General features: G+C 39.2%; 1 protein-coding gene across 1 annotated transcript in view; it reads right to left on the bottom strand.

Annotated features, from left to right (window-relative positions):
* Positions 1-2921: 2921 nt before the first annotated feature.
* ehd4 (EH-domain containing 4) overlaps positions 2922-25563 on the bottom strand; it is a 35178-nt gene continuing 12536 nt past the window's right edge. Inside the window, exons 4-8 of the mRNA XM_026192012.2 lie at positions 13451-13617; positions 13224-13357; positions 12547-12658; positions 8181-8345; positions 2922-4855 (exon numbers count right to left, since the gene is read on the bottom strand). Coding sequence (XP_026047797.2) covers positions 4298-4855; positions 8181-8345; positions 12547-12658; positions 13224-13357; positions 13451-13617 — 1136 coding nt within the window. The 3' untranslated portion in view covers positions 2922-4297. The remainder of the gene's footprint in view (positions 4856-8180; positions 8346-12546; positions 12659-13223; positions 13358-13450; positions 13618-25563) is intronic.

Below are 25563 nucleotides of genomic sequence, written 5' to 3'. Positions count from 1 at the left end.
GTGTCCGAGAAGAGGATTGTGTTGAAAGCTTGGCATCAACTTTTAAGAATGATTTTTAATGAATTTTTGAATATGCAACCAGACTGTCACGATGGCTGTATTGGGCTGTTCCATTGTAATTTGTGTGTGCACGTGTGCGCGAGTCTAGGCTTTCAATCAGGATATAAAGCGAAAAGGCGCTACCGTAAAGACTGGTGTAAAAGCGCAAGGAAATTTATGCGGCGGATAGGAGGCGGCTGGCTTGACCGCGGCTCACAAATGGCGGCTCACAAATGACGGCTCACTTTACCGCGGTGATAGAGCGGCTGTGGCATGCGGGACCTGTCCTGGTCTGGATAGCATGTGGAGCTTCGCTAGCAACCTGGCATTTCATCTCCGACAAAGTTATCCCCGAGAGAAGTAAAGCAAGTGTGTAAGTCCATCTCTGAATGTTTGTAAAGCATTTCTGCGTTAAGCTTACCAAACATATATGCCTCTTCTTCTGCCTCTTCTCGCTGCTACTTCAATCATGAAACTGCTTAACGATCAGCTGATCGGCTTTTCTGTCGCGAGTCCGTCTCTCTAGTTTGCTTTTGGCCCACTTTGCACCAGAAAGAGGAAACCATCGGCTGAACAACAGCAGCACATTTAAGCTTGATCAGCTGTTGTTAGAATGTATTTAATATTACTTTCTACTCGAGGATCTTTTTCTACGTAGCTGACGGCTGGTAACTGTGCAGGGGCGGATCTAGCAAAGTTTAGCCAGGGGGGCCGATAGGGCATTAACAGGGAAAAGGGGGCACAAAGACATACTTTTCTTTCTTATTCTCATTTAAAATGTCGAGCTTTTAATAAATAATTATCTGACACCCAAAGTTTTAATTTGATGTAAAATGAATAGAAGTCAATTACTGTATATAGTGACTATTAAGTCTAATATATATACCCTAGTAAGCTATAGTACTTTTTACTTTGGGAAGGTACCATCTGTGCAGTCTGCAATTTTGTTGAAGAAAGATGTTGAATCTATTTAATATTTCTTGAAAAATAATTGATTTCTGTGCATTTTTTTTCACACTGCATCAAATTAAGGTTGATTACGTTGATTAAGCATCATGAGGTGGAGCGTGAGGGGTGGTTCCCTATTTTTTATTTATTTATTTTTGTTGTTGCTGGGAGTTGGAACCCTATTAGTTAGGTTGCTTAATATTTACGCTAAGTACTCTTTAAAATACCAGAATAGGGAGGATGGTGTAGGTCTAAGTTTATTAGATTGATCAGTATTGCTGAACTATGAAATATTTTTTTTTTGCATACAGGTATAACAGAATAGCTTTAGTGTAGTTGTTGTTTTAAACTTGAGTATGAACTTATACAAAATGCAGCAAGATATTTAAAAAACAGTTTTGTTGATTAAAAAACACTATATCGGATTCATATCGGTATCGGCAGATATCCAAATTTATGATATCGGTATCGGTATCGGACATAAAAAAAGTGGTATCGTGCCATCTCTATTATATAGACAAACAAACTCCAAACAGAAAAAATAACTGTCTGAGAAATGTGGTTATAATAAAGTCCCAAAAAACAAAACACTGGAACCTTGAGTACATGTACTGAATAAACTTTATTAATTTTATTCATTTCCAGCTCTGCTAACAGGATGAGAGGTGGAAATGCATTAGAACAACACTGGAACAACATTATTACAAAATACATCCGGCTGAAAAAGAAAAAAAAAAACTTTTACATTCAGGTAAATGGAAGTTTGACCTTTTCACTACATGTACAGCTGGACGGATAAAATCATACAGAAAACATAACATGATTCATACATGTTTCACTTTTATAGACAGGGACAGAGAGTGACTGCAGATGTGCCCTTTTGCTTGGAAGATTGAAAGCCTTTGTGTGGCTGCTGAGCAAAAACAGTACATGACACTTATTAATCTAGCAATTCCACCAGTCTTTGCCCCAATAACAGACAGAAAAGACAAAAGCTGTGCTATGCAGGAATTATTATTACCCTCATTAAGTAGGTGGAACCTGTTGCTGTTTGTTCATCTGCACAAAAGAAGGTTTGCAGAAAAAAAACAACAAGTTGAACTTCATGAAACTTGGTGGAGAGATGGAATTAAGGGCATTAAGGTTTGACTTTTTAGAAAAATATCTACATTTTTTAAATTATTTATTCCTATTATTACTGAAATAATATGGTTCAGTTTTGGGAAAGAAATCGGATGTCTACATTTTAAAAAAACTACAGAAAATCTCCACAGTAGTTTAAGTCACATCTAAGGAAACCGTCATCTTCCTCAAACTTTAACTAAAGAACTTTTTTGCCTATTGTGACAACTCCTTCCACCCCACCTCCTCCTCCTTTTAAGGGCACTGAACCTTACACTTAACTTACATTATATGATAACCCTGAATTAGATAAGCAGATGAAAATGGATGTTAAAAACAGTATTAGTAACATATGAATATAATTTATTGTAGACGGGCTTGGAAATTAAATGCACTGACAGTTGCATGTTAAAAGCACTGATGTGCAGCAGACCTCCTGTAAAAACCTCAAGGATAACCACAGTCCTGTCATAGGAACAGAGGCCTTTAAACACAACTTAAAAACAGCAACATGGTGACAATGTCAAATTAAAAGAATGTATTCTGACAAACTAAAAGCCTTTGAAATGAAAAGGCACTGATATGGAACGTCTTCCCTTTACATCTGCTGTGGTTTTAAAGGTACATGAGTACATGAGTGCCATTTATATATATATCAGAAAGTACAATTTCAGACATTTATTTAACCATAAAAACCGCATGAGTTACCTTCTCCCACTTATCTTATCTGTTAAAAATCCTCTATAATTTTATCTAATTGTTTTTCAAACCAATAGTTGGAAGTCACTGCTAATTTTGTTGCTGGGTTTTTAGGTTTGGGTTATGTTGTTGAGTGTTTTATGTCTCAGGTGGGATGCAAAAATGTGTTGCGATATCTTATTTTGTTCTGATGTAATCTCATTTGAAATTTGACATTTAAAAAAAGAAAAGAAGAAAGAAATAACAAGACAACGAACCTATTTCCTGCAAACTCTGTTTCCTGTTTAAAATTTTTCTTTGAATGGTGATGTTAAGACCAGATGCTGAAGTTTTCAGTCTTGCTATTATAAGATCAGAGGTCATGGCTCTCCTCCTGTCCTTTTCATTTTACAATGTCAGGAAACAGAATCAATTGAGCACATACTGACAACTGCATTTCAGGACACTGTCTATCCCTGTGAGCAAATTAGCACTGAGCTGCAGACTATGACCTCTGACCTCACTGTGAGGCCTACATGGAGTGGGAATAAAGTTATGTTACAGCTTCTGATTGCAATACATACTATGTCAGCTTTTACTCCCCAGCTTTAGTTTGTTGTGATGCTGCTGGAGCCATTGCAATTGTGTAAAATGTTAGATTTTATTAATTTTTATTTCATTAACTTATTTTATTTATTTATTTATTTTTTGCATAATGTCATCATCAAGACACATCTTTGGTATTTTTTATCTAAAAGCGTTTAAAGACGAAGTTTCCATAGTGCTACAAATGTTTTTAACAGAATAGAGATTTGCTACAGCCTGGACTGCCAGGTGTTTCAGTCAGTTTAGCAGTGTTTTTCTGTGAAGGAGAATAACTGTCATTGTTGTGTAACTGTGAAGACCTTTTAGGATAAAGCCGGAACAGCTTAAAGGATGGGGAAAAATCCAGAAAGATATTATGAACACCAGCAAGTATGCATTTAAACTTGCATCTAAAGTTTTGTGCAAGTGATGTCCTTTGAAATATGTTGCAGTAAAATGAATAAACTGCACCCTAGCACTAACTGTTACCTTCGGATAGTCGGTTTTCAAGGTTAAACATGAATATATGAATATGAACTTGCCGTCCTTCAGAAATTAAAGTGAATGGTGAAACCAGAATTAGGCAAATGTGGCTATATTATACAAGAACTTTGTCACTTTTCTTCTTTAATGCAATTAAATCAGCTGAAATGCTCATTATGTAAAATATTATCAAAATAAAAGTGCTTTGTTTGACTGCTGCCTGAAAATGTCAAGCATTATTGGGCTCTAATGCATCGTCTTAGTGAATGTATCCAACAAAACCTTACCCTTTGACCTTGTGTAGCATTAGGTGGCCCATTTGTTCTCCTGTTTGTTCAACAAGCAGCAGCAGACACGTTCACCTGTGATGGTTCTTTACATTTTTACACCTCTTCTCTGCTCAGTCTCTCTTCAGCAGCTTGCTTGGCGTCCTGTGAGCACTCTAGTCCTCAATATGATTGTACAAGGCATCTGCAGTAGGGTTTTTGCGGTGGGATGGGGGCACCAGGTGGTTGGGGAGCTCAGTGGGCAGCTCGTAGCCCTCCAGTTTGATCTTGATGAGATGCTGAGCGAGGGCAAACTCCTCGTCGTCCAGCATGCCATCCTGGTCGCAGTCGGCCAGCTTCCAGATCTTCCCTAGCACAGTGTTGGGCAGCCGAGAGTTCATCATCTCTTTCTTGGCATTGACGCCAGTTATCTTGCCGTTGATAGGCATCAGAGTGTAGAAGATCTCATCGTAACGGTGCTTGTCCCGGCTGACAATCCAATCTTCAGCGTCAGCCCCAGCACTGATCCCCTCACCGTAGCCCTGACCAAAGGGCCCATCCTGGGAGCCCTCAAAGGCACCACCTGACACCATGGCAGGAGGCTGCTTGGCCTCCTCCTCCCGGATCATCGCCATAAGAACAGCAATCTTTGAGGCTAACATTTTATCCACCTTCTCAATCAGCTTCACCTTCAGAGATGGGAACTTACTGAAGTCATAGTGCTGCAGCATGTCCTGGAGGAGAAGAAGAGACACAGGTTAACGTCTGCTAACTACTTTTACAGCTCACACTCAGAGAAACAACTACAACGATGACAGATAATGAAGCCTTTAAAATTGTGGTATATTTTTGGATGAGGTACTTGAACACATTATCATAACATGGTGGCTTGCTCTTTCTGCTCCAGCTTGCAGCTTTCAAAAGGAATGCAAGCTGGACTCTTTTCTGCAAGGCTTTACTATGCACATTTTCTTTTTTTGCCACAAACCTCAACACAAGATTACAGCAAACTGATATTTGCATGTGGGATTAATGTTAGTCACTAAACTTTTGACCCCCTCCCCCGCCAGTCTGCCATTTATTCCAGATTTTATCGATTGCTTAAACACAAATTTCTGAAATTATATCTCATATTGCCAAAACAGTAAACATAAATCATCTCACTCAATTTCCCAAACATAGTATTGTACAATATTGAACAATCTACACTCAAAACCATTCACTCTTGCTGAAAAATCAAACTTTGCCCACAGACAGCACACACAAGGCCTCAAAAACACACACACAACAACATAGTCGTACACATTGGTGCAATAAATGTAAAACAATATTCCCAAAACTGGTAAGTTATGTTGCTTGTGGTTCTTCCCCTCAAAAACCTTTTCACATGATGAACACAAAAAAATGCAACCAATGTATATACAGTGGCACATTTTTATTCATGTACCATACAGTACAACACACACCAAAAACATTAGTCCACCTCAGCATCCTGTCTGTGGTCTGGGTCAGGCCAGGGTCAGGTTCCCTGTAGTGCAGCTGGAACATATGTTGTCTCAGACCATCAAGAAAAGCAAGGAGCTATAGTGTTATAGGGTCCTAGAATGGCATGCTGGTGGAGTATCCCTCGTTGGCTGATGGCTGCGCACAGAGTGACATTCCCTCCATGCTGACCAGGGACATTTACAATAGCCCGATAGCCAATTATGTTCCTCCACCTCCTCCTTGCTGGTGTCCTAGACCTCCTTCTCCTCCTCCTTGACCTCTTCCTATGCATGTCTTTGGATCCATTGTTTCAAACCTGAGTGAGCTGACTTTGGCCCTTTTGACTATCCATCAAAGTTTCTGATTGGTGTGTGATGCATTTTGACTCCTAGTGTTTCCACTTTGTTAACTGTGTGCTGATTGAGCTAAAGCTGTGCTTATGTGAGTTAACATTATTGACTGCTTTCTTGGGGCGTCTATCGCGTTCGGTGTGAACACACCGGAAGTGACCACATGGTGTCAGCACTGACAAATGTAGGGATTTGTGTGTAGAGTTTTGCAGTAACAGTCCACCACATCTGACTCATATGGTAAAGCAGGGGCATAGTGTTTATAGTTCAGGGAAATGGGTGTGCTTTTTAGAAAGTGGCATTATGGTTTTGAAATTTGGGTTCAAATTGAGGTTTAGATGTTGTTTACCTTTCTTGTTTTGTGTGCTTATTCCTTGACTTAGTGAGTTTGCTGTCATCAATGTAGTTTATTTTAAATCACCACCCAAAACACTGGGATTCCTTTTGTTTTGAGCATTACACCTGTTGTTGACTATACATAAAAATGGTCAGAGATTCTCACAGTGAAGTAAAGCAGACGAACCTTAAACCTGAATTTGTTTTACTGGCCAGCAGGGGTCACCTGATCTCCTAGTTACAGGGTCGTGCTTCACTTATGGTTGGTAAGTAACTACCATATGAGTAATGGATTGATTCTTATTTAATGCTTTTCTATACTACTCTTGAGCACTCACAGCAACTTTGGCCAGGATCAAACCACCAACCTTCTGATTAGTAGAGGGCCTGCTCTACCCCCCTGAGCCACAGCCATTCACAGTCCTTTTACATTTTAATGAGATCCAAGCCTCACTAATGATATATATTTTATTCAGAAGCAAAATAACCACAGCCCAATAAAAAGGCCTAAATGGGCCTTACTAACACGCTGACAGCACGATTGCACATTGGTTGGATTTTCAGAGAGGTAAGTGTGTTTTAGCAATTTTCTGTACAAAAATCTATGAATTTTACACATTTTTGAATGACATGTAAAAGTTTCACTTAACATAATAGGACATTTTTCTGGAATTCTAATTACTAGTACCATATTATGCCTTCATTTTAATTACTGGTGTCGCTGCTTAAAGAAAACTATTTGTAAAATAACTACAGGCTCTTTTTCGGGACATCTCACCAGGGAAGTGAAAAATCTCAAACATTTTCTCTGACAATAATCCAATAAAAACAAAGTTTCGCTGAGGGAAACACACACACACACTTGCTGTGCAGAATCTCTCTATCGGCCCAGCAGAGCAGCTGCAGTTCAGTTCATTCTGTCCCAGCAGCTAAAACCTTCCCTGACGTCAGGAAAACAGTTCTTCTTCTTCAGATCACACGTTGTTCCGCATGATGACATGATGCAATGCTATAATCATTTGTTTATCATTTAAATTCAGGTTTTCTTTTACTAAACAACGATTTTCCTGTATTTGCATAAACAGGGACAGGGATTATATTAAACCCAGTGCTCCAGGTCTATCAGCCAGTGTCCAAGAGTGCATTTGCAAACTCTGCCACTCTAAAGGAGACATACACTTCAGAATGACAATTCCACCGAGTGGGCAAGAAGTATAGCACTACTATTCCTATGTGATGCTTCCTATTTGTCAAATTAAAACACAATTTTCTAGAGTCAGGGAAGAATAATTATTTGATCCACTACTGAATTTTTAAATTTGTTCACTTACAAAGAAGTATAAGGAGTCATGTTTTGCTTCAGAATCAAATACTTATTTCACTCAGTGACATGCAAACCAATTCATGACTTTTAAGTAATGCGCTTTTCTTTTCTGTATATTTGCCATTCTGTCTCTCTCCTTTAAAATAAAACTGCTATAAAAAATTAGAAGACTGCTCATTTCTTTGGAAGTGAGCAAACTGTCAAATTCAACAGGGAATTAAATCATTTCCCGTACGGTACGAGCGGCTTCTGTTTCAAGAAACTGTTACTGTGATATGACTGTGATACAAAAAACTATTCTAAAATTGGCAGTTACAGTTACATTGTCTCTTTTTGTTGTGTTAAAAGTGATTAACAGACTTTATCTGGGTTGAGTAAAAATATTCTCAGGATATCCAGGTCCAAAATATATATGTGTGTGTGTGTGTGTGTGTGTGTGTGTGTGTGTGTGTGTGTGTGTGTGTGTGTGTGTGTGTGTGTTTTAATAACCAGCAGGAGATGACTCCTGTCTAATTGCACAGAGGTCTTTGGGAACTGCTGGCTACTGTGTTGGCTTTTACGTACCTGCATCTTAGTGACATTGGGGAAGTCTCCAGGGCTGATGTGGTGCTCTCTCTGTAGGACGGTGTAGATCTCCGGGAGTCTCTGGATCAGTTCGTCCTTCTTCTTTTCCCGTCCAAACAGAGATGGCATCTCTTTCTTCAGGTAGCTGATAATGTAGGCATGCACCTGCAAGCAGGAAAGCAATGGAGATCATAAGCATTTTAAAATGCCGTGGAGGGGACACAGATCTAAATTCTGTGCCTTAAAACTTAAAGTTTCTTTTAATGGCAGCTTTGGCAGCTTTTTTCCTTTGAGACATTTGAGATTGCATTGAAAGAAGAGGAATGAAACTAAAAGTGTTGCATCAGAAAGCTGATTGAAACTGATCACAAAAGTTCATTCAGCTCATTAAATCTTAAAAAAAAAGCCAAAATTCAGGACAAGTGAGGAAGCAAACAGAGAAGAAGTCTGAGTACATGGCAACGCTTAACTGAGACAAAACCGAAGTTATTTATGACTGATCCCCTTTAACTCTTCTGTGTTACCAGTGTAACACACAGCACGGCACAGAAGACACTACCCTGATAGATCCTCAAAAGGAAAAGGTCACAGCCCTCCCGCTGCCAGAGCTCCGTTCAATAACAGCACTGTTTACACAGAGTTTCCTTAATCACACCACCAACACAGGAAGTCTGCTATCTGGGCTACAGGTTACCATGGAGGTCAAGGAAGCTCATACTCTCATGTGTTTAGGTTAATAAAATGAGATTTGAAAATTCAAACAATCAGAAATTGTGAGATGACATCTCACAAATTTAACTTTAATCATTTGTATTTAAGTAAAGAAAAACAAATAATCTTTACATGGAACAACCACAACGTCAACATTTTGTCAACATAAAAACAAAGAATATTTCACAAAATATTCTTTGTTTAAATCTTTAAATATGATTTTATTATGGAATGAAATGGATAATGCAGAAATCTCAGGCTGTTTCCTCTTGCTGGAATAAAAATATAGCTTGAAGTCTGGGTGTTGAGACTTTGGATGAGAGAGAAACAGGAAACTATGAGATGCTGGGTCAGAGGGGAACTTATGGTGACTGATGGATTAGAAGAGGAGAAGAAACAGGAGGAGAAAGGAGGAATGTAGGAGTGCAGGAGGATCATCGGTTACACAGGCAAAGGCATAATGATGGTGGAAGGAAGGGAGGAGTAACACAGTGAGGGAATGAGGTCATGGGATTTCTGAGGGCAAAGTGCCAGAGTACATGAGTGCCATTTATTAAAAGTTACAGAGGAAGGAAAAACAAAACTAAAAAGACTCCTTGGCATGTTTCTGGGTGCTGAACATAACTACATGTGTGAGAAAACAGCTTAGATTCATTTCATTTTCAAATGTACAAAAAAAACCCAAACACAAAACTGTCATTTGTAACTGTAACAAAAACATCTACAAATCCCATTATTTCCTTTGCATCAGTAGCTTAACGTTATCACACCACAAACATCACATCGCAGTGTTTCCACTAGAAAGCACTTGTCATATGTTAGTAGAGAGCAGCCAAATCCTTTGTTTAGCTGATAATTGAAATATGCACCATAACAAAGTTGCTAAACCTCACAGGATTGTGTCATTTCAAGAACTTTTGCAGCTAAACACACATCTGTGCTTGGTGTGGATCGCTCACTCAGGACAGATTCCAGCTCATTGTATAACAACACAACAGACCTGATACAGCTGCTGGATGTGCCTCACTATTAAGTTTTCACAGCAGCCTTCGCAATTTCCCACATAAATACCTTATGAAAAAAGAAGCAACCACGGAGGAAGAGGCTGTGACTTCACACTGAATCTCCTGAGATGATAGACGATCAAATCAACTTGAGCGTCATTGTACAACATTACGAAACATTACAGAGATTAATAATATTAATATGATTGATGTTATTAACCTGCTTCTCTTTGCTTGCTCAAAAATATAGTGGTACCTGAAGTACTTGATCTTTGTTATACTTCAAATTAGAGATGGACCGATCCGATATTACGTATCGGTATCGGTCCGATACTGACCTAAATTACTGGATCGGATATCGGAGAAAAATAAAAAATGTAATCCGATCCATTAAATATCACGAAAGCACCTCGCAAAACTTGCAACACGCCGTAACTCACCTCAGAACGTTAGCAGTTGGAGCAGTATGCATCACGTGATAGAGCAGCTGTGGCATGCAGGACCTGTCGGTGGTCTGGATAGCATGTGGAGCTTCGCTAGCAACCTGGCATTTCATCTCCGACAAAGTTATCCCCGAGAGAAGTAAAGCAAGTGTGTAAGTCCATCTCTGAATGTTTGTAAAGCATTCCCACGTTAAGCTTAACAAGCGACTGCCTCTCGCTCTCCGGCTGCTACTTCAATCGTGAAACTGCTTAAATGATCAGCTGATCGGCTTTTCTGTCGCGAGTCCGTGTCTCTTGTTTGTTTTTGGCCCACTTTGCACCAGAAAGAGGAAACCAGCGGCTGAACAACAGCAGAACGTTTAAGCTTGATAAGCTGTTGTTAGAATTTATTTAATATTTCTTTCTACACCAGGATCTTTTTCTACGTAGCTGACGCTGGTAACTGTGCAGGGGCGGATCTAGCAAAGTTTAGCCAGGGGGGCCGATAGGGCATGAACAGGGAAAAGGGGGCACAAAGACATACTTTTCTTTCTTATTCTCATTTAAAATGTCGAGCTTTTAATAAATAATTATCTGACACCCAAAGTTTTAATTTGATGTAAAATGAATAGAAGTCAATTACTGTATATAGTGACTATTAAGTCTAATATATATACCCTAGTAAGCTATAGTACTTTTTACTTTGGGAAGGTACCATCTGTGCAGTCTGCAATTTTGTTGAAGAAAGATGTTGAATCTATTTAATATTTCTTGAAAAATAATTGATTTCTGTGCTTTTTTTTTCACACTGCATCAAATTAAGGTTGATTACGTTGATTAAGCATCATGAGGTGGCGCATGAGGGGTGGTTCCTTATTTTTTATTTATTTCTTTTTGTTGTTGCTGGGAGTTGGAACCCTATTAGTTAGGTTGCTTAATATTTACGCTAAGTACTCTTTAAAATACCAGAATAGGGAGGATGGTGTAGGTCTAAGTTTATTAGATTGATCAGTATTGCTGAACTATGAAATTTTTTTTTTGTATACAGGTATAACAGAATAGCTTTAGTGTAGTTGTTGTTTTAAACTTGAGTATGAACTTGCAGACTTGCAAAATGCAGCAAGATATTTTAAAAAACAGTTTTGTTGATTAAAAAACACTATATCGGATTCATATCGGTATCGGCAGATATCCAAATTTATGATATCGGTATCGGACATAAAAAAAGTGGTATCGTGCCATCTCTACTTCAAATATAATAACATTTTACATGCTCTCAAACTTCGTTCTATGTGGTGTACGCTAGAAGGCTTTTTACAAAATAAAAGCCCTTTGTTTCTTATATGCTTCTACCAGGCTGGACAAGTGTTCCAAATACTGAGCTGAGCATATGCCCTGTATCCCCCACTATGGTGACCATAAGCAAAAATGCAGCTCGGTTAAAGTTAAAGTTAAACCGTTAACTGTTTGATAGCTCTACATTATTATAACCAAATAAACAATAAGGCCCTGATTTAATTTTTTTAAAGCTCATTTTATTTATTTATTAGTCAGACCTGCTCATATCAAATTATAAGTCTGAAACATTAAAACACACCAAGTAACAAATTAACTGCAGTTACATTGTTGTTACATCAATTATTGAGCTGAATTACAGTTTTCCTTTCTTTATTTACTTAACGTAGGACTACTTTGAAAATTATAGGACCCCTCTGGCTGTATACATAAATACAACCATGTTCTTATTAGCAAGAATATAAAATTAAATTATATCTAAAAAAAGACCCACACCAGCACAGTGATGGCAAAATATAAGCCCTGCATGATATGTGTGACGCATGTTTTCTATCTCATTTAGTTCTTTAAAATATATTAAAAACTCTTCTAAATTGAATTCATGTGGTTGTTGTAAGCTTGGTTTCAGGATTAGGGTCTGATTCAGGCTTTATTTCCACATCAGTGTTAAAATTAAATACCACTTCTGTTTCCTGTTTCCCCAGAATAAAAAACATCTATGTTTCGATTCTTCATTTGAAAGGCTGAAACAACAGCTGACATCATTAGAAACCATTTTCTCACAAGGACACCTCCATTAAACATAGATTTAGCCAGTTGGAAACACTATCCCAGTGATCCTCAGTCAAATATTCCACAGTATTCCTAGAATTTCTCAAAGTCTAGAATTCCTGAAAGTTAACTCCAACCACAACGTGTGACTTCCTGTCTCACCTTGGCCAACCTTGCCCTCTTGATCAAGTCGTTGAGTTTACGGAGAGCAGCATTCCTGGGAAGACTCTGGATGTCCCGGAACAGGTCCTGAGACTCTGCCTCGAACAGACGCCTGACAAGTACCAGGAATGAATCAATGAATGAATGAAGTAAGACACGTATATGGAGAAAGAAATCCTACTCTAACAAGCAAATGAGTAAACACACGAACAAATGGATGGATGGATGAAACAATACATACATCATGGAGAAAGGTTAAATAACTAAATTAGATTATTTTATGAACATATGAATAACAGTTTTCTTCATTCTTACAACCATCTATCATATTATATTTTTATAGTATATTTATTTTTTCATTCAATTCCACTTGTGCAATCAATTCTTTTGAGAAAGCAATAATCAATTTTAATTGCAGCACCTGTTCTACATGTTTTAATGTGTAAACACATGAACTGTGTACATGCTGTGTAGCTCCAAGCTTAGTTTTTCAATTCCATCCAAAATTTGTCTTTAGACAAATGGGGGGGTGGGAACTAAAACAAATTGCTTCAGTCAGAGGATGAAATTGATGGGTTGGTTTGGAATTATGAATCATAGATAAGAGGTTCTCATGTCTAACTTCATTAAAAAAGCATCATTCCCTGCGAACAAACAGACAAAGTAACGTATCTCACCTGTTCTCTGTGTTTTGCAGCGGTTTGGCCCAGAAGGAGCCGAGATAAACTCTCACCACCTCTGGAGTGTTGATCACCTTCCCCAGTGACCACATGAGGGCGCCATACACCCGCATGAGCTGCTGGGTGTCCACCTAATCGAACAGGTGAGGAGGAGGAGCTTAAGGTTAGACTGACACAGGTAAGCAGAGTTTAATTTCATGTTAGATTTGTTCAGCTTCTCCTACCTGGTCTGCCTTGTTGAGGACGACTCGGATCTTGTCGTCTTGACCCTTGAAAGCTTTGATGGCCTCTGAAAACTCATCTGAGATGTCCAGCTTGTGTGCATCAAAGAGGAGAATGATCCGGTCCACTCGCTCTCCAAACCAACGCAGGACCTCAGCAAAGTCATAACCTTGTAACAGGGAGACAAACAAAAGGATCAGTCTAGTTCCCATTTCTAGATCATTTCTGGAAAATGAACACTTAGCATAACAAAGTCTAATAATTTTGACTGATGAGAAAGAAAATTACATTTGGCTTGAGGTGTAATTTGTGCACCACTATTGAGTGGAACAGGAATTTGATCCCCTACAACCCAGCAATAATTCTGGTTTACAGAGATTAGAATCAACCAGTCAATGAATGAATGAAATAATCAATCAATCAGTCAATCTGATACTCCCGACCCTGAACCATAAGACTATGCTTGGGAGAAAGCACTGTGGTCAGATGAAACCAAAACCAAGCTCTTTGCCATCAAATGAGGCAGAGTATGACACAAAGGACACCATCCCCACAGTCAAGCATGTTTCAAGTGGAAACAATATGCTTTGGGGCTGTTTTTCTACTAAGGCTACAGAGATGACTCCACCACACTGACGTACCAATGGATGGGGTCGTGCACCGTAAAATCTCAGACAGAAGATGGGTCCTAAAGATGGGTCATGAATGGGGCTTCCAGCATGACCATGACCCAAAAAAATACTGACAAGACAACAAAGCAGATGTACATTATGGTTAGGGATGGGTACCGGTATCCGGTGCCATGATGGCACCGGTTCTGACATAAACGGTAGTAACCAGACCGAAAAGCAGCGCACATTTCGGTGCTTTTTTTTCCTGAGATGTCATACACTTTGAATTCTAGCCAATCATTTTACGTTTCCGAGGATAGTAGGCGGGTCCAGGTACATACGTTCTTTTAGAGCAGAGCTACAGATTAAAAATGCCCAAGGCGAAGCGGTCAAAAGTCTGGCTGTGCTTCACAGCAAAATATGCAAACTCAGCAGCCTGCAACAAGTGCTTTAAGCTGATACTGTGATACTGTCAAAGGAGGTAACACCTCAAATCCGAAGAAAAACCTGGCGACGCATAGCGTTTTTTTAAAAGCCGAGAAATGCGCCGTATTTGATAGCTTGCTGCGAGACCTCACACCGAGCACATCTACTGCGGGTGTGGTGCCTGTTATCGGACCCGGAGTTAGCAACATCCCCCAAAAACACGAAGAGGAGAGTCCTGGCCCCTAGCCCTGCCAGTGTAGCAGAAATGATGAGGATGATGATGCAGCAGCAGCCGTTCTTCTCTGCGTCAGTAGCTTAATGTTGTTTGTGTGTAATTTACGTTGAGTAGGCTAACCACGTTATTACATTAATGCATGTAAGGTGAACTAGCAAACACCGTCGTTGTTACATGCGGCTGTCTTCTTGTTTGATGGCAGATACTCCCTTCACCCTGGCCAAAAAGGCTAAAATGACCAAAGAAAAAAATCGAAAACAGTTAAACATGAGAGGTTTTTGGACAAAGTTTGTGTTTTTTCCATTGTTTAAGCACTGCTTCCAGCCAAGAATGATACCATATATGCCCTATAGCTGCAGAAAAGGCTAACATTGTTATCTTTTTACGAAAAACAGCTGAATATGAGAGGTTTTTGGACCAATTTTGTGTTCTCCATTCTTTAAGCACCGGTTTGAGCACCGCTTGAGCACCGGCACCGTTTCAAAAGTACCGGTTTGGCACCGGTATCGGATAAAACCTAAACGATACCCATCCCTAATTATGGTTATGGAATGGCCTAGTCAGTCCTAAAGAAAATCTGTGGACGGCGCTCTTCAAGTTGCCAAACAATAGCCAAGAAACCTGAAGGATTTAGAGAGTTTCTGTAAAGAGTGGGCAAAAATCCTGCCTGAGATTTCTTCAAGTCTAGTGACTAAGTACAAGAAACTTCTTACTGTTGCGATTACAAACAAGGGTTTCTCCACCAAGTTGCCTACTAAGTCATGTTTTGCTTGGGGATCTAATATTATTTCACTCAATGACATGCAACTTAGTGTAAAACTTTTATGTAATGTATTTTTTCTGAATTTTGGGTTGATATTCTGTCTCTGTCAATTTAAATGAAACCACCATAAAATTTAGAGAGTACTAATTTCTTTCTAAATTTCCTTCTAAAACTTACAAATTCAGCACGAGATCAAATAATTATTTCCCTCACTTTAGCATACAGTAGTCCCGATGTAGGTATATTCATAGTGAATTTAACAGCCACAAAACAGTTCTGTTTCTCTCTGGCTCTCTCTCTCTCTCTGTGTGTGTGTGTGTGTGTGTGTGTGTGTGTGTGTGTGTGTGTGTGTGTGTGTGTAAAGTGATATATAGCAATTTGGGTGTGGTTCATCTGAAACTGGGTGACACTGACCTCACTTTTGAAAACTCAAGAGCTTTTATACTCAAACAGGAAGATTGCTGCAGCAGAAGGAAATGTTTCTACTCCTGCTTACATATCTGACTAAATTCTACTTGTCTTTACTGGGTAAATGGGCTGGTATCCAGCACTTCTCTCCTTTTGCTGTGTACTCAGTGCTTCTGCACTAGAAACCATATAAACCCTTCACAAAGATATTTATACAGCATTTTAACTTGAGTTACTTTGTATCTACGGATAGATGCATTGGGGTTAAAATAGTTACCCTCAGTTGAAGGGACAAAAAGTAATTTTGATCTTCTCTTTGTCCTGCCTTGCTTGTCAATCATTTCTGCGCAGTGATGCCTCAAATCACCAAGTATAAAAAAGTAAAATGCCCTAATGGTAACAATAATAATTATAATAATAATAATAATAATCATTGAGGAGCAGCTGAAGCTGAGCAGAAGGTATATGAAGGAGTGTAAGGGTGAAGGAGGTCTGAAACATAAGGAGGACTCTTGCTGCAGAGTTCTGCACCATCTACACCCGACAGAAGAGAGAATGGCATTACAGTAGTCCAGATGAGAGGTGACCAGAGTATGAACCCGGAGTTGAGTGCTGAATTAAAAAAAGAAAAGGGTGAAGCCTAGAAATGTAATGAAGGTGGAACGTGAGACATGACTGATGTGGGCGGTAAAGGAGAGGGGTTTGTCCAAGATGATTCCAAAACCTTTGACACTATGGAAAGCGTGGACCTGACAATAGATACAACAAAGGGTTAGGCCTGTAGGCAGGATATGAGGACAGGAGGGGGAAGAGAATTTCTGGGTTCTGTAGAATAATACTATTGTGTGTCATCTGCATGAAAAATGAATTGCATACCAAAATTGTGGACGATATTTCCAAGAGGATGAAGATAAATTATAAAGGCCGCAGCACTGTTCCCTGAGGGACAACATGTTTGACTGACGCGAGAAGTCGGATAATCTTGCCTTGAATAAATTGTTTCCAGTCAGACAGGTAGGCTGTAAACCACTTGAGTGCTGTGTCCTCAATTCCGATGTTAGCCAGATGTTCTAACAGTAACTTGCCATCTTGTGTCTCACTAAATATTAGTTTAGGACCTTTCCTTTCCACCTTACCTACCTTATTTTAGCTGATGTTGGTAAGCTTCAGACAGTACAGCCACTTATTAAGGATGTGTCATTTTAGGATTTTAGAAGACGAGTAAAGGAGGTAAAAACGTATTTATACTATTTATCATAGGACTGTATAAGAAGGCCTGTGAATTGTATGAAGAAGGGAAAGGGAGATTCCAGTTAGTTTGTTATATTTTTCCATGCAGTGCTTTTAAGATTTGCACAATAAATCAGGCATAAAAAGGTTCTCAGAAGCTCTCCGTAATTCACTGTCCTCCTGCTCACTTTGAGGTTGCTGGGAAACATATTTATTTGTCCAGGTCTTAACAGGTAGAGCTAAAGTGCACAGTTTACACTGAACACATGGCTTCCAGAGCTGGCTGAGTGTGCATAGAGCACCATCGACCACAGCCAGTGTACCCGAACACATGGGTAGTACAAACACCTTCAGCAAACATTCATACTTTTCTTCTAAATGTGTTTGCCACTTCATCAACCTTAGGTCTAATGGATAACAGACATTTGGAAAGTTTTTGAAATACAATAAGAAGCAAATAAGCAAAAATGTACTGCCTAGTAAAAATGTACATAATAATAAAATGTAGAGTAATAAATTAAATGTAATAAAATAAAAAGAAGTACTTGAGAGTGCAAACCACCATGGCAGCTCCATCTCTGGGCAGTATTTAATTTTAAGGGAACAGTATTGTATTTTGAATATATTTATTTTGTTTTCCTTGTTTCCTTTAAACATGCTTTTAGTGTATTAAAAGCAAGGGCAAACCTTCGTTATTTGCCCTGTTGAAACATTTTAATGCACCTGACATAATTTTAAGTATAAATACTTTTTATTATTTTTTTATTTATGGATTAATTCTCTTTCTCTTGACTTCCTTAAATATGTAACCCATCTTGGGGTCAACTTGAAAGAAAGGCAGAAGACTAAAAATGAGATCAGAGGTCAAGTGTGACATGACATTTAGATAAAATTATATTGTGATATTTAGAAGTTTACCAGTATCATTTCCTAAATGCCAATACAAACAATAACAGTAGCATTTTAAAAATAGTTTGAAAAATAAACAATAGACATACCATTTCCTATAGACCTAAATGTTGCCAATACAAACAATGGCATTAAGAAACATAGTTTTAAATAGCTCTATATAGCACTTGTATCACTTTGACCTTCAGATCAAACTATCGACCCTAAAGATGATATCAGAGGTTAAACATTTATATGGTACTCTCTACATGTTGACAATACACCGGGGTATTTTTCAACAAACAAAATTTCAGCATATAAATCATCAAGTTTGCCTTGAAGACCTCGGTCGACCAAGGCCAATGGGTTGTTAACATGACCCCAGTGTACGCCCCTACAAAGTTTAATCACATTTCATTCAACACTTTTCAAGCTATCGTGTTTAAAAACACAACCTCCTTGGCGGAGGTAAAAACGATCTAGAGGTTGGATACCAGCCTATCAGCTGAATTTCACAAATTAAACACAACAGTGGAGCATCCCACTTTGCCTACATTCACAACATCACTTCGGGGCAACAAACATCTGACTGTTTGTGGACACAACACATGTACAATTGCTGATGATGCATATTATGAAGGTTAATGAGGACTACCATCAGCATTTCTAATGTGTAAATTCCAAAACCTAGAACACTGCAATGGCTTTAGTTAACATTAAAAGCTATTACACACCAATCTTTCTGTTCAACCTGACCAAATTATTAAAGTCAATTAAAAGCCCAACAGGTTGGTCTGGTGTCCAAATTTCCAAGACCCCAATGTGATCAAGCATCTACCAGATGTGCTGGCACTAGCCCAACTTATGGAGGCCCCACTAGCTGCCAAGAGAACCAAAAAGGGCCACTGCTTTGTCACTCTCCCCATGGCTTCTGTGCAGGTCTCCTGAGCCCTGCAAGTCTGTTTCCACCTCCTGTCATCACCATTCACATTCACCATTCTGGTTCTATTACAGGACAACTGATTATTTCACATGCTCCAATTCATTTAAAAACGGAAATGCCTTCTCCTTAAATGTCTACTTCCCCTGCACTGCTGGAACATAGTGAATTATTACTTATTCCACAGTGCAGAGGTGCAAGCGTGGATGTTGCCTTTGTGTACATGTTGGCAATGTCACAAGTGTGCATTACATGAGGGAATGGCACCAAAAACAATGAGGAAATAGTAATTATTAGGATTTAAAGGAAAACAAGCTAAATACAACCTTGAATGTCAAGCTATTAAAATTCACTCTGACTACTGTCAACCCTGAGGAGCATTGTCCAATGAAAAAAATCCAACATTGGATTAATTATGAGTGTTTTGGTGACTCTTAGATAAAAGAAGACATCTGCTGAAGAACTGCAGGTAAGTTTTTTCAATTAAGCTGTTGTTTAGATAGAAAGACTTAAAGTCTACAGCTGGAAGAGACCAATCTGATGATCTCATATTATGAAGAATCTTAATTTTCAGAATGACTGTAATGATCACATAATTAAACACATACACCCAAGAGCTGTCCAGGTTTACTTACCCTACATTAGCAAATCAAAAGGGTGATTGACTGTGACACAGTTAGAATTACACCCATTCAAAGGACAACACATCATGAAGGTTTAACATTTTTTGTAATGAGAATTTCATGATGTTACAAAAGTTGCAAGACTAAACATTCTGAGAGTTGTGGCCACAAAATTCAGCATTTATAGTTTAAAGTTTAGCTTTGGGAGGAAGTAACAGATTTAATATCTAACTAACCACAAGTAATTATCACAAGTTCACAAGTTCAACTAGGAGTGATGATACGTCCCTGGTCGAGGGTTACCCTAGGCATAACCTAACGACAATTATCTAACCTGATCTCCTAATTAAAAAGAACAGCTCGATTATGGCAAAAATGATAATCACGATTATTTTCACTGAAATTGAGATCTCGATTATTTGACGATATTTATTTAACCCTTTAAGACCTACCATAGAACCAAGTCCGCCAGAGCTTATATTATTTTTTTACATGTTGTAGTGCCATTTGTGGGAGCATTTCAAGTTGCTATACAACTGTTATATTTTAATAATATGTATGCATTAAGTCCATAGTAACTACATTAATTGCAAAAAAGTGCAATAAACTACAAAAAAATTGAAAATAGTTTTGTTTTTTTTTTACATATATTTCTACTTGGAGAAATTTAAGAGGCTTATCCCTCAAAACTTTAAATACAAAAAAGTTGCAAAAAATAGTTTACAACAACAGGAAATTTATTTTGAGTGTCTTCATAGTTTTATTTTGGAGATACACAAATTTTTATATATACTGCAGGAAAAACGAAAAAACAATCATATGATGCAAATTTGCAAAGAAAACAGCATGTGCATCAAAATAAACTATTTCCAGCAGTGCAATTTGAGTTCTAAGCATCCCAGAAACTATTCAGAAAAGTCAAACATGACCAGTATAGGTTTTTAAGGCCTACAAGTAAAAAACTACATTTCCGCGAAAATGACGTCACTTCCGGTTTCGGCCAGGAAATGGCGGACATGTGATAGTTCGCGCTGACATCTGTTTCACTGTGGGAAGTGTTACGAACAGCTGATCGGATCGGCAAAGCATGTTTCTGGAATATTATGTTTTTGTTCCTGCAAGCGCTTTTTATGCAATTTTTGCAAAGCTATATGTGGAAGGAAACCGTGACCGAGGACAAGCTGATGGCATAAGATGTAAGTACAGCTCCTCCGGTTTCATATACAAAACAAATTATTGCGCTAGCTTACACGGTTCAGGTTCTACAGGGATTTAAAAATAGTTACACAAAACGGAGCGTGCTGCTCTGACCGGATTTAAAGGGTTAACAATGACTTTAAAAAATAATATAAAATAGTGTGCAACACCACTGAAGTTTTTTTTTAACCTCTCTTTTCAACCAACAGCAGTCACTCTCCTCTCCAAATAACTTCTGCTTAGCTTTCCGAGCTTCCCTCGGGTCCTCTTAATCAGCGGTCTCCAACCTTTTTTGCGCCACGGACCGGTTTATGCCCGACAATATTTTCACGGACCGGCCTTTAAGGTGTCGCGGATAAATGAGGGAGGGGCTAATAATCGGCTCAGTCATTTTTAATGATCGTTGAAAGCCCAGATCGTAATTGTGATTAAAATTCGATTAATTGAGCAGCCCTAATTTGTGGTAATAGAGATATGAGAAATACAATTCAGCTCACACAATAAACTAATGCAGTTCAGTTTATGGTTCTCACACAAACAACTTTACAAGCAGCTGATTGGCTATTTTTAGGCTGCAGAAGAGGCATGCAAAGGGACGAGGTGGCTGTCAGCAGGAGGTCAAGATGCTGCTGTCCATGCAGTTATCCAGTCTGCACTCAGAAACTTATTTACAACAGCCAAGCCGCAGCCTCCACCTGGCTCAACAGCAATTTTTAATGGGCTGGCTTTAGCTGTGTGGCTGAGGAGGTAGAGCAGGTCATCTACTTACAGAAGGTTGGGGTGGTTCAATCCCTCCATGCCAAGTATCCTTGGGCACGATAATGAACCCCAAATTGCTCCTTGCTGAGAAAAAAGGGTGGGTGGATGATGTTATATAAAGTGCTATGAGTGCTCAAGTAGAGTAAAAAAGGTGCTATATATGAATCAATCTACTAACCATTTATCCCCACACACACACAACCCATACACACATCTTTGAGAGAGGACAGAAAGATACAAGCACCCTGATACTGGGAGGAGTCCAACATACAAAGAAGCATAGACCATGGATCATAGGAGGGAAATCAAGATTTCAGTCATTAATCATGATTCAGTCATATGATCTTGGCCAGAGTGCCAACCGCTACCTGCACACATGCTAGCAGCTCAGCAAGAGACAGTCAGGCTCCAAGTCAATTCTCACTCTTGGGGCATGTCGATGTCACACTATAGCATTCACCTGAATGATGATTGAGCAACGTCCATCCACTGATTAAAGGCAGTGTGTGTGTGTGAATGCTACAAAGAGGTTCTAATGCTCCTATTAGAACTCTGTTACTCCAATCAGACTCCACCCACTGATGACAGACTGGCAGGAGATCAACACATGGGACCAGAGCCCTGTGGGCAAACATCAACTCCACCCTGTAGACAATCCACAAGCCAGCGTCTCTGCCAAACATGCAGCTGTAATGTGTCCATAAAACATGCTCTGTGCTCAGGGAAACACTAGACAGGCAGAGCAGACTTTTGTTATAAAATGGAAAGGATGGCAGATATAACTATTGTTTTTCCTTCCAATAACTATCCACTCTATGACATCACAGACAGATAACTCCCACAAACATTTGCATGGAAGTATATTTGAGATCGGAAAATTTTACCACTGCAAAAACTCAAAAGCAAAAGCCATACCACTGACTGCCAACCCCTTCACAGTCGACGTATTCCTGTTTTAAGTGTCCCCCAGCTCTCCTCCTTTAACTAAATCACTCCCTCAATCATTTGAAAGTTTATATTTGCAAATCATACGTCAAATCCATTATTTTGGACATGAGGAAGCACAGAGAATAGAATCAGGGTGAATGGGGCACATGGTGGTAGGTAGTAGACACCCATTAGTTAGCAGATTTCCAATATAAAGCTTTCAGCTGAGCTTTTAACCCATTGCCATCTTGCTGTTTCGAAACTTGAGATGACAACGATGGGTGAATCTCACTGACAAAATGAGGAATTCTGCACACTGTCCTCCGCTCTAGTCATTTCTAATTTTGTCCATCCTGGTCACACAAAATAAAAAATCTTAACATCGTGAGCTCTGCCACCTGCAGCTCTGACTCCGGTCTTTTTTCAATACCACCCTTTCCAAACAATACATTATAGCAGGCCTCACAAGTATCTAGTAAACCTTCCCTTACACTCTTGCTGGCATTCTACTGTCACAAATCACCCCTGACACTCTCCACCCACTCCACCCTGCCTGCACTCTCTTCTTCACCTCTCTTGTGCATTCTCCATTGCTTTGGACGTATCTCCATGTATTTAAACTTATCTATCCTCACTTTCAATCACAGATGCTTCTACCTACTTTCATTCTTCTTCTCTTCACAGAATATCTCCACCTTTCCAAGCTCTACTCCACCTGCTCCCTACTCTCACTGCAGATCAGAATGTCATCTGAAAACTTTATAGTCCTTGGAGACTCCTGCCTGACCTCATCTGGTAGCTTTTCAATCACCATTCCAATAAAGAAGCCCTGATTTAATCCCACCCCCTACCTTGAATCCATCTGTCACTCCTACCACACATTTTCCTTATAGATGCCCTACACTACTGTCACATACTTCTCTGCCACTTCTGACTTCCTCTTGCAGTACCACACTTCCTCTCTTGGCACCAGCATCACATGCACCACAGCAGAGCTGTTTCTAACCTTCTCTGTATTTCTCCATAAACACTGCCAAAGAAAACATCACATATGTAGTGCTCTTTCTCAGCATGAAGCCATACTAGTCCTCACTAATCATAACTTCTCTCCTCAACCAAGCTTCTACAACTCTTTCCCATAGTTTTCCCAATCTGCTCTCTCTTCAAGACAACTCTATACCTCCACAGGTGGAGTGATTCCCTTCCACTCTTCGCTCTCTTCATACCTGCCCTTTCTTCCTCCTTACTAATCCTATTACCCATTGTTATTTTATAAAAATGCACTCAGTCAAACTGCAGAACTTCATTAATGTTAATTAGGCCTCACAATATGAAAGTCACCTTTCATTAGCAGTGATGATGCTTGACAAATTAAAGGCTGCTACCTGCACAAGTTTGATATCCATGCATATGCACACATTCAAGTTGTCAAATGAGATTGACACAGAGTAATCCTCTGAAGCCCTGCTAGTGACACAGAGATGCACAGGGGACTTTCTTGAATCAATTACAGTTTTTTGGTTTTTAGGTGCAGCAAAGGAACTTTCTATTTTATACCCAGAGCAAAAATTGCATTATTGATACAAAGTGTTGAACTCAGAAAAGATAAAATATGTATACAAATACGAAATATCTATATGATACATGTCTAATATACAGGTGCTTTAGTTGCCGAAACAAATCTTAAATGAAGCCCGACTAAAAAAACATAAAGGCCACATGTCTACACAGCAGGAGGTCTGAAGTGGGTCAAAACATGTTCAATGTGCTGGAAGGCAGCTGCAGCACGCACGCACACACACACACACACACACACACACACACACAGAGCTGTTCAGTCATTTTAAACTGCTCAAAGTAACTTAATCAGATGAAACATTCCTGAGCAGTAGCAGCGGCATGACAGTTTGCCATCAGCATGTGCGCAGTGAAGTTTAATCTATTGCTGATGCTGTCTCTATGTGCGTTCATGTTGAGTCACAGTTGGCCCGTCAAAAGTCTTCAAGAGGAATTCAGGCTCAGCTGAGCAGCCCTAAATGCTTCCAGATGGAGGGAAAGCCCCACCACTGCTTCCTGTGGCCCTCATTCCCTCCCTTTAATCCACCATCCCTCCATTGCTGAATCCATCCTTCCATTTGCCCAGCTGAGCTGTTCAAGTAATGGTGTCATTCATAAGGTTGACTCAATGTAAGGGAATCGGGAATTCTGCAATAAAAGGAGAAACTTGTTTCTACAAAAATATTCTAATATAGATAATAAAAAATTAACACATAGTCTAGTTAATGCACCGAAGTTAGATTGGTAGATTTTTGCTATATGCTGCAATCCCTATTACTAGATCCACTACATGTTAAGTGGTGGATCTACGCCATCATCTAATAAAACTGTTTTCATAAAGCTGATTTTATGATAAACCATTCCTGACTATATACAGCTGAGCAGGAGAATGTAGTTGCCCTAATGTGTGTCTTTGTTTTAACAATGTTGCACTTCAGTGGTTAAAATATTCAAGCAATCTAACTAAAGACTACCTACCCACAACATTAAATGTCAACTTTTGTTGCCTCCAAAGTCGAGTTGGTGCCTTATTTGCAAGTTTGGTAATTCAGGCTTGCACACCTCCTTAACATTTTTGATATCTGGACGCACTGTTGTTGACTCTCACTGTCTCTCTAACCACTCGATTCTGACAGATGATCTTCCACAACAAAACTTAAGTGCAGCTGTAATCAGAATCACATATCCTTCCTGTTCTCTGCTGACTTTCATTTGCCAGATTTGTAAAAATGTCTCATTTATACCAGATGGATCTTCCTCTAGGTTTCCCTCTGGGAGCTCCAAGTACTTTGGACAACTTTAGCATCGGCATTTCTGACAATGTAGCATGCCACAATACATACAACTGTGAAGTAAAGGGCTACTTTGAGGACATACAATTTAAAAGGACTCCCTGCTGGTTCCCTGGGGAACTCCTTTGTGACCGTTTATGAACATTAGCAGGTGTGTTTCCCACTGAATCATACAGTCCTGTGCTATAAGCACGACAGCATTAGAAAGCTCAGTATATGGTCTGAGTCTATGTGACTTTCTGGCTCTCCACCCAACATA

The sequence above is a fragment of the Astatotilapia calliptera genome, chromosome 19, assembly GCF_964374335.1.
Source record: "Astatotilapia calliptera chromosome 19, fAstCal68.1, whole genome shotgun sequence".
In the NCBI taxonomy this organism is placed as follows: Eukaryota; Metazoa; Chordata; class Actinopteri; order Cichliformes; family Cichlidae; genus Astatotilapia; species Astatotilapia calliptera.
This window is presented reverse-complemented; position numbering and strand designations above follow the sequence as displayed.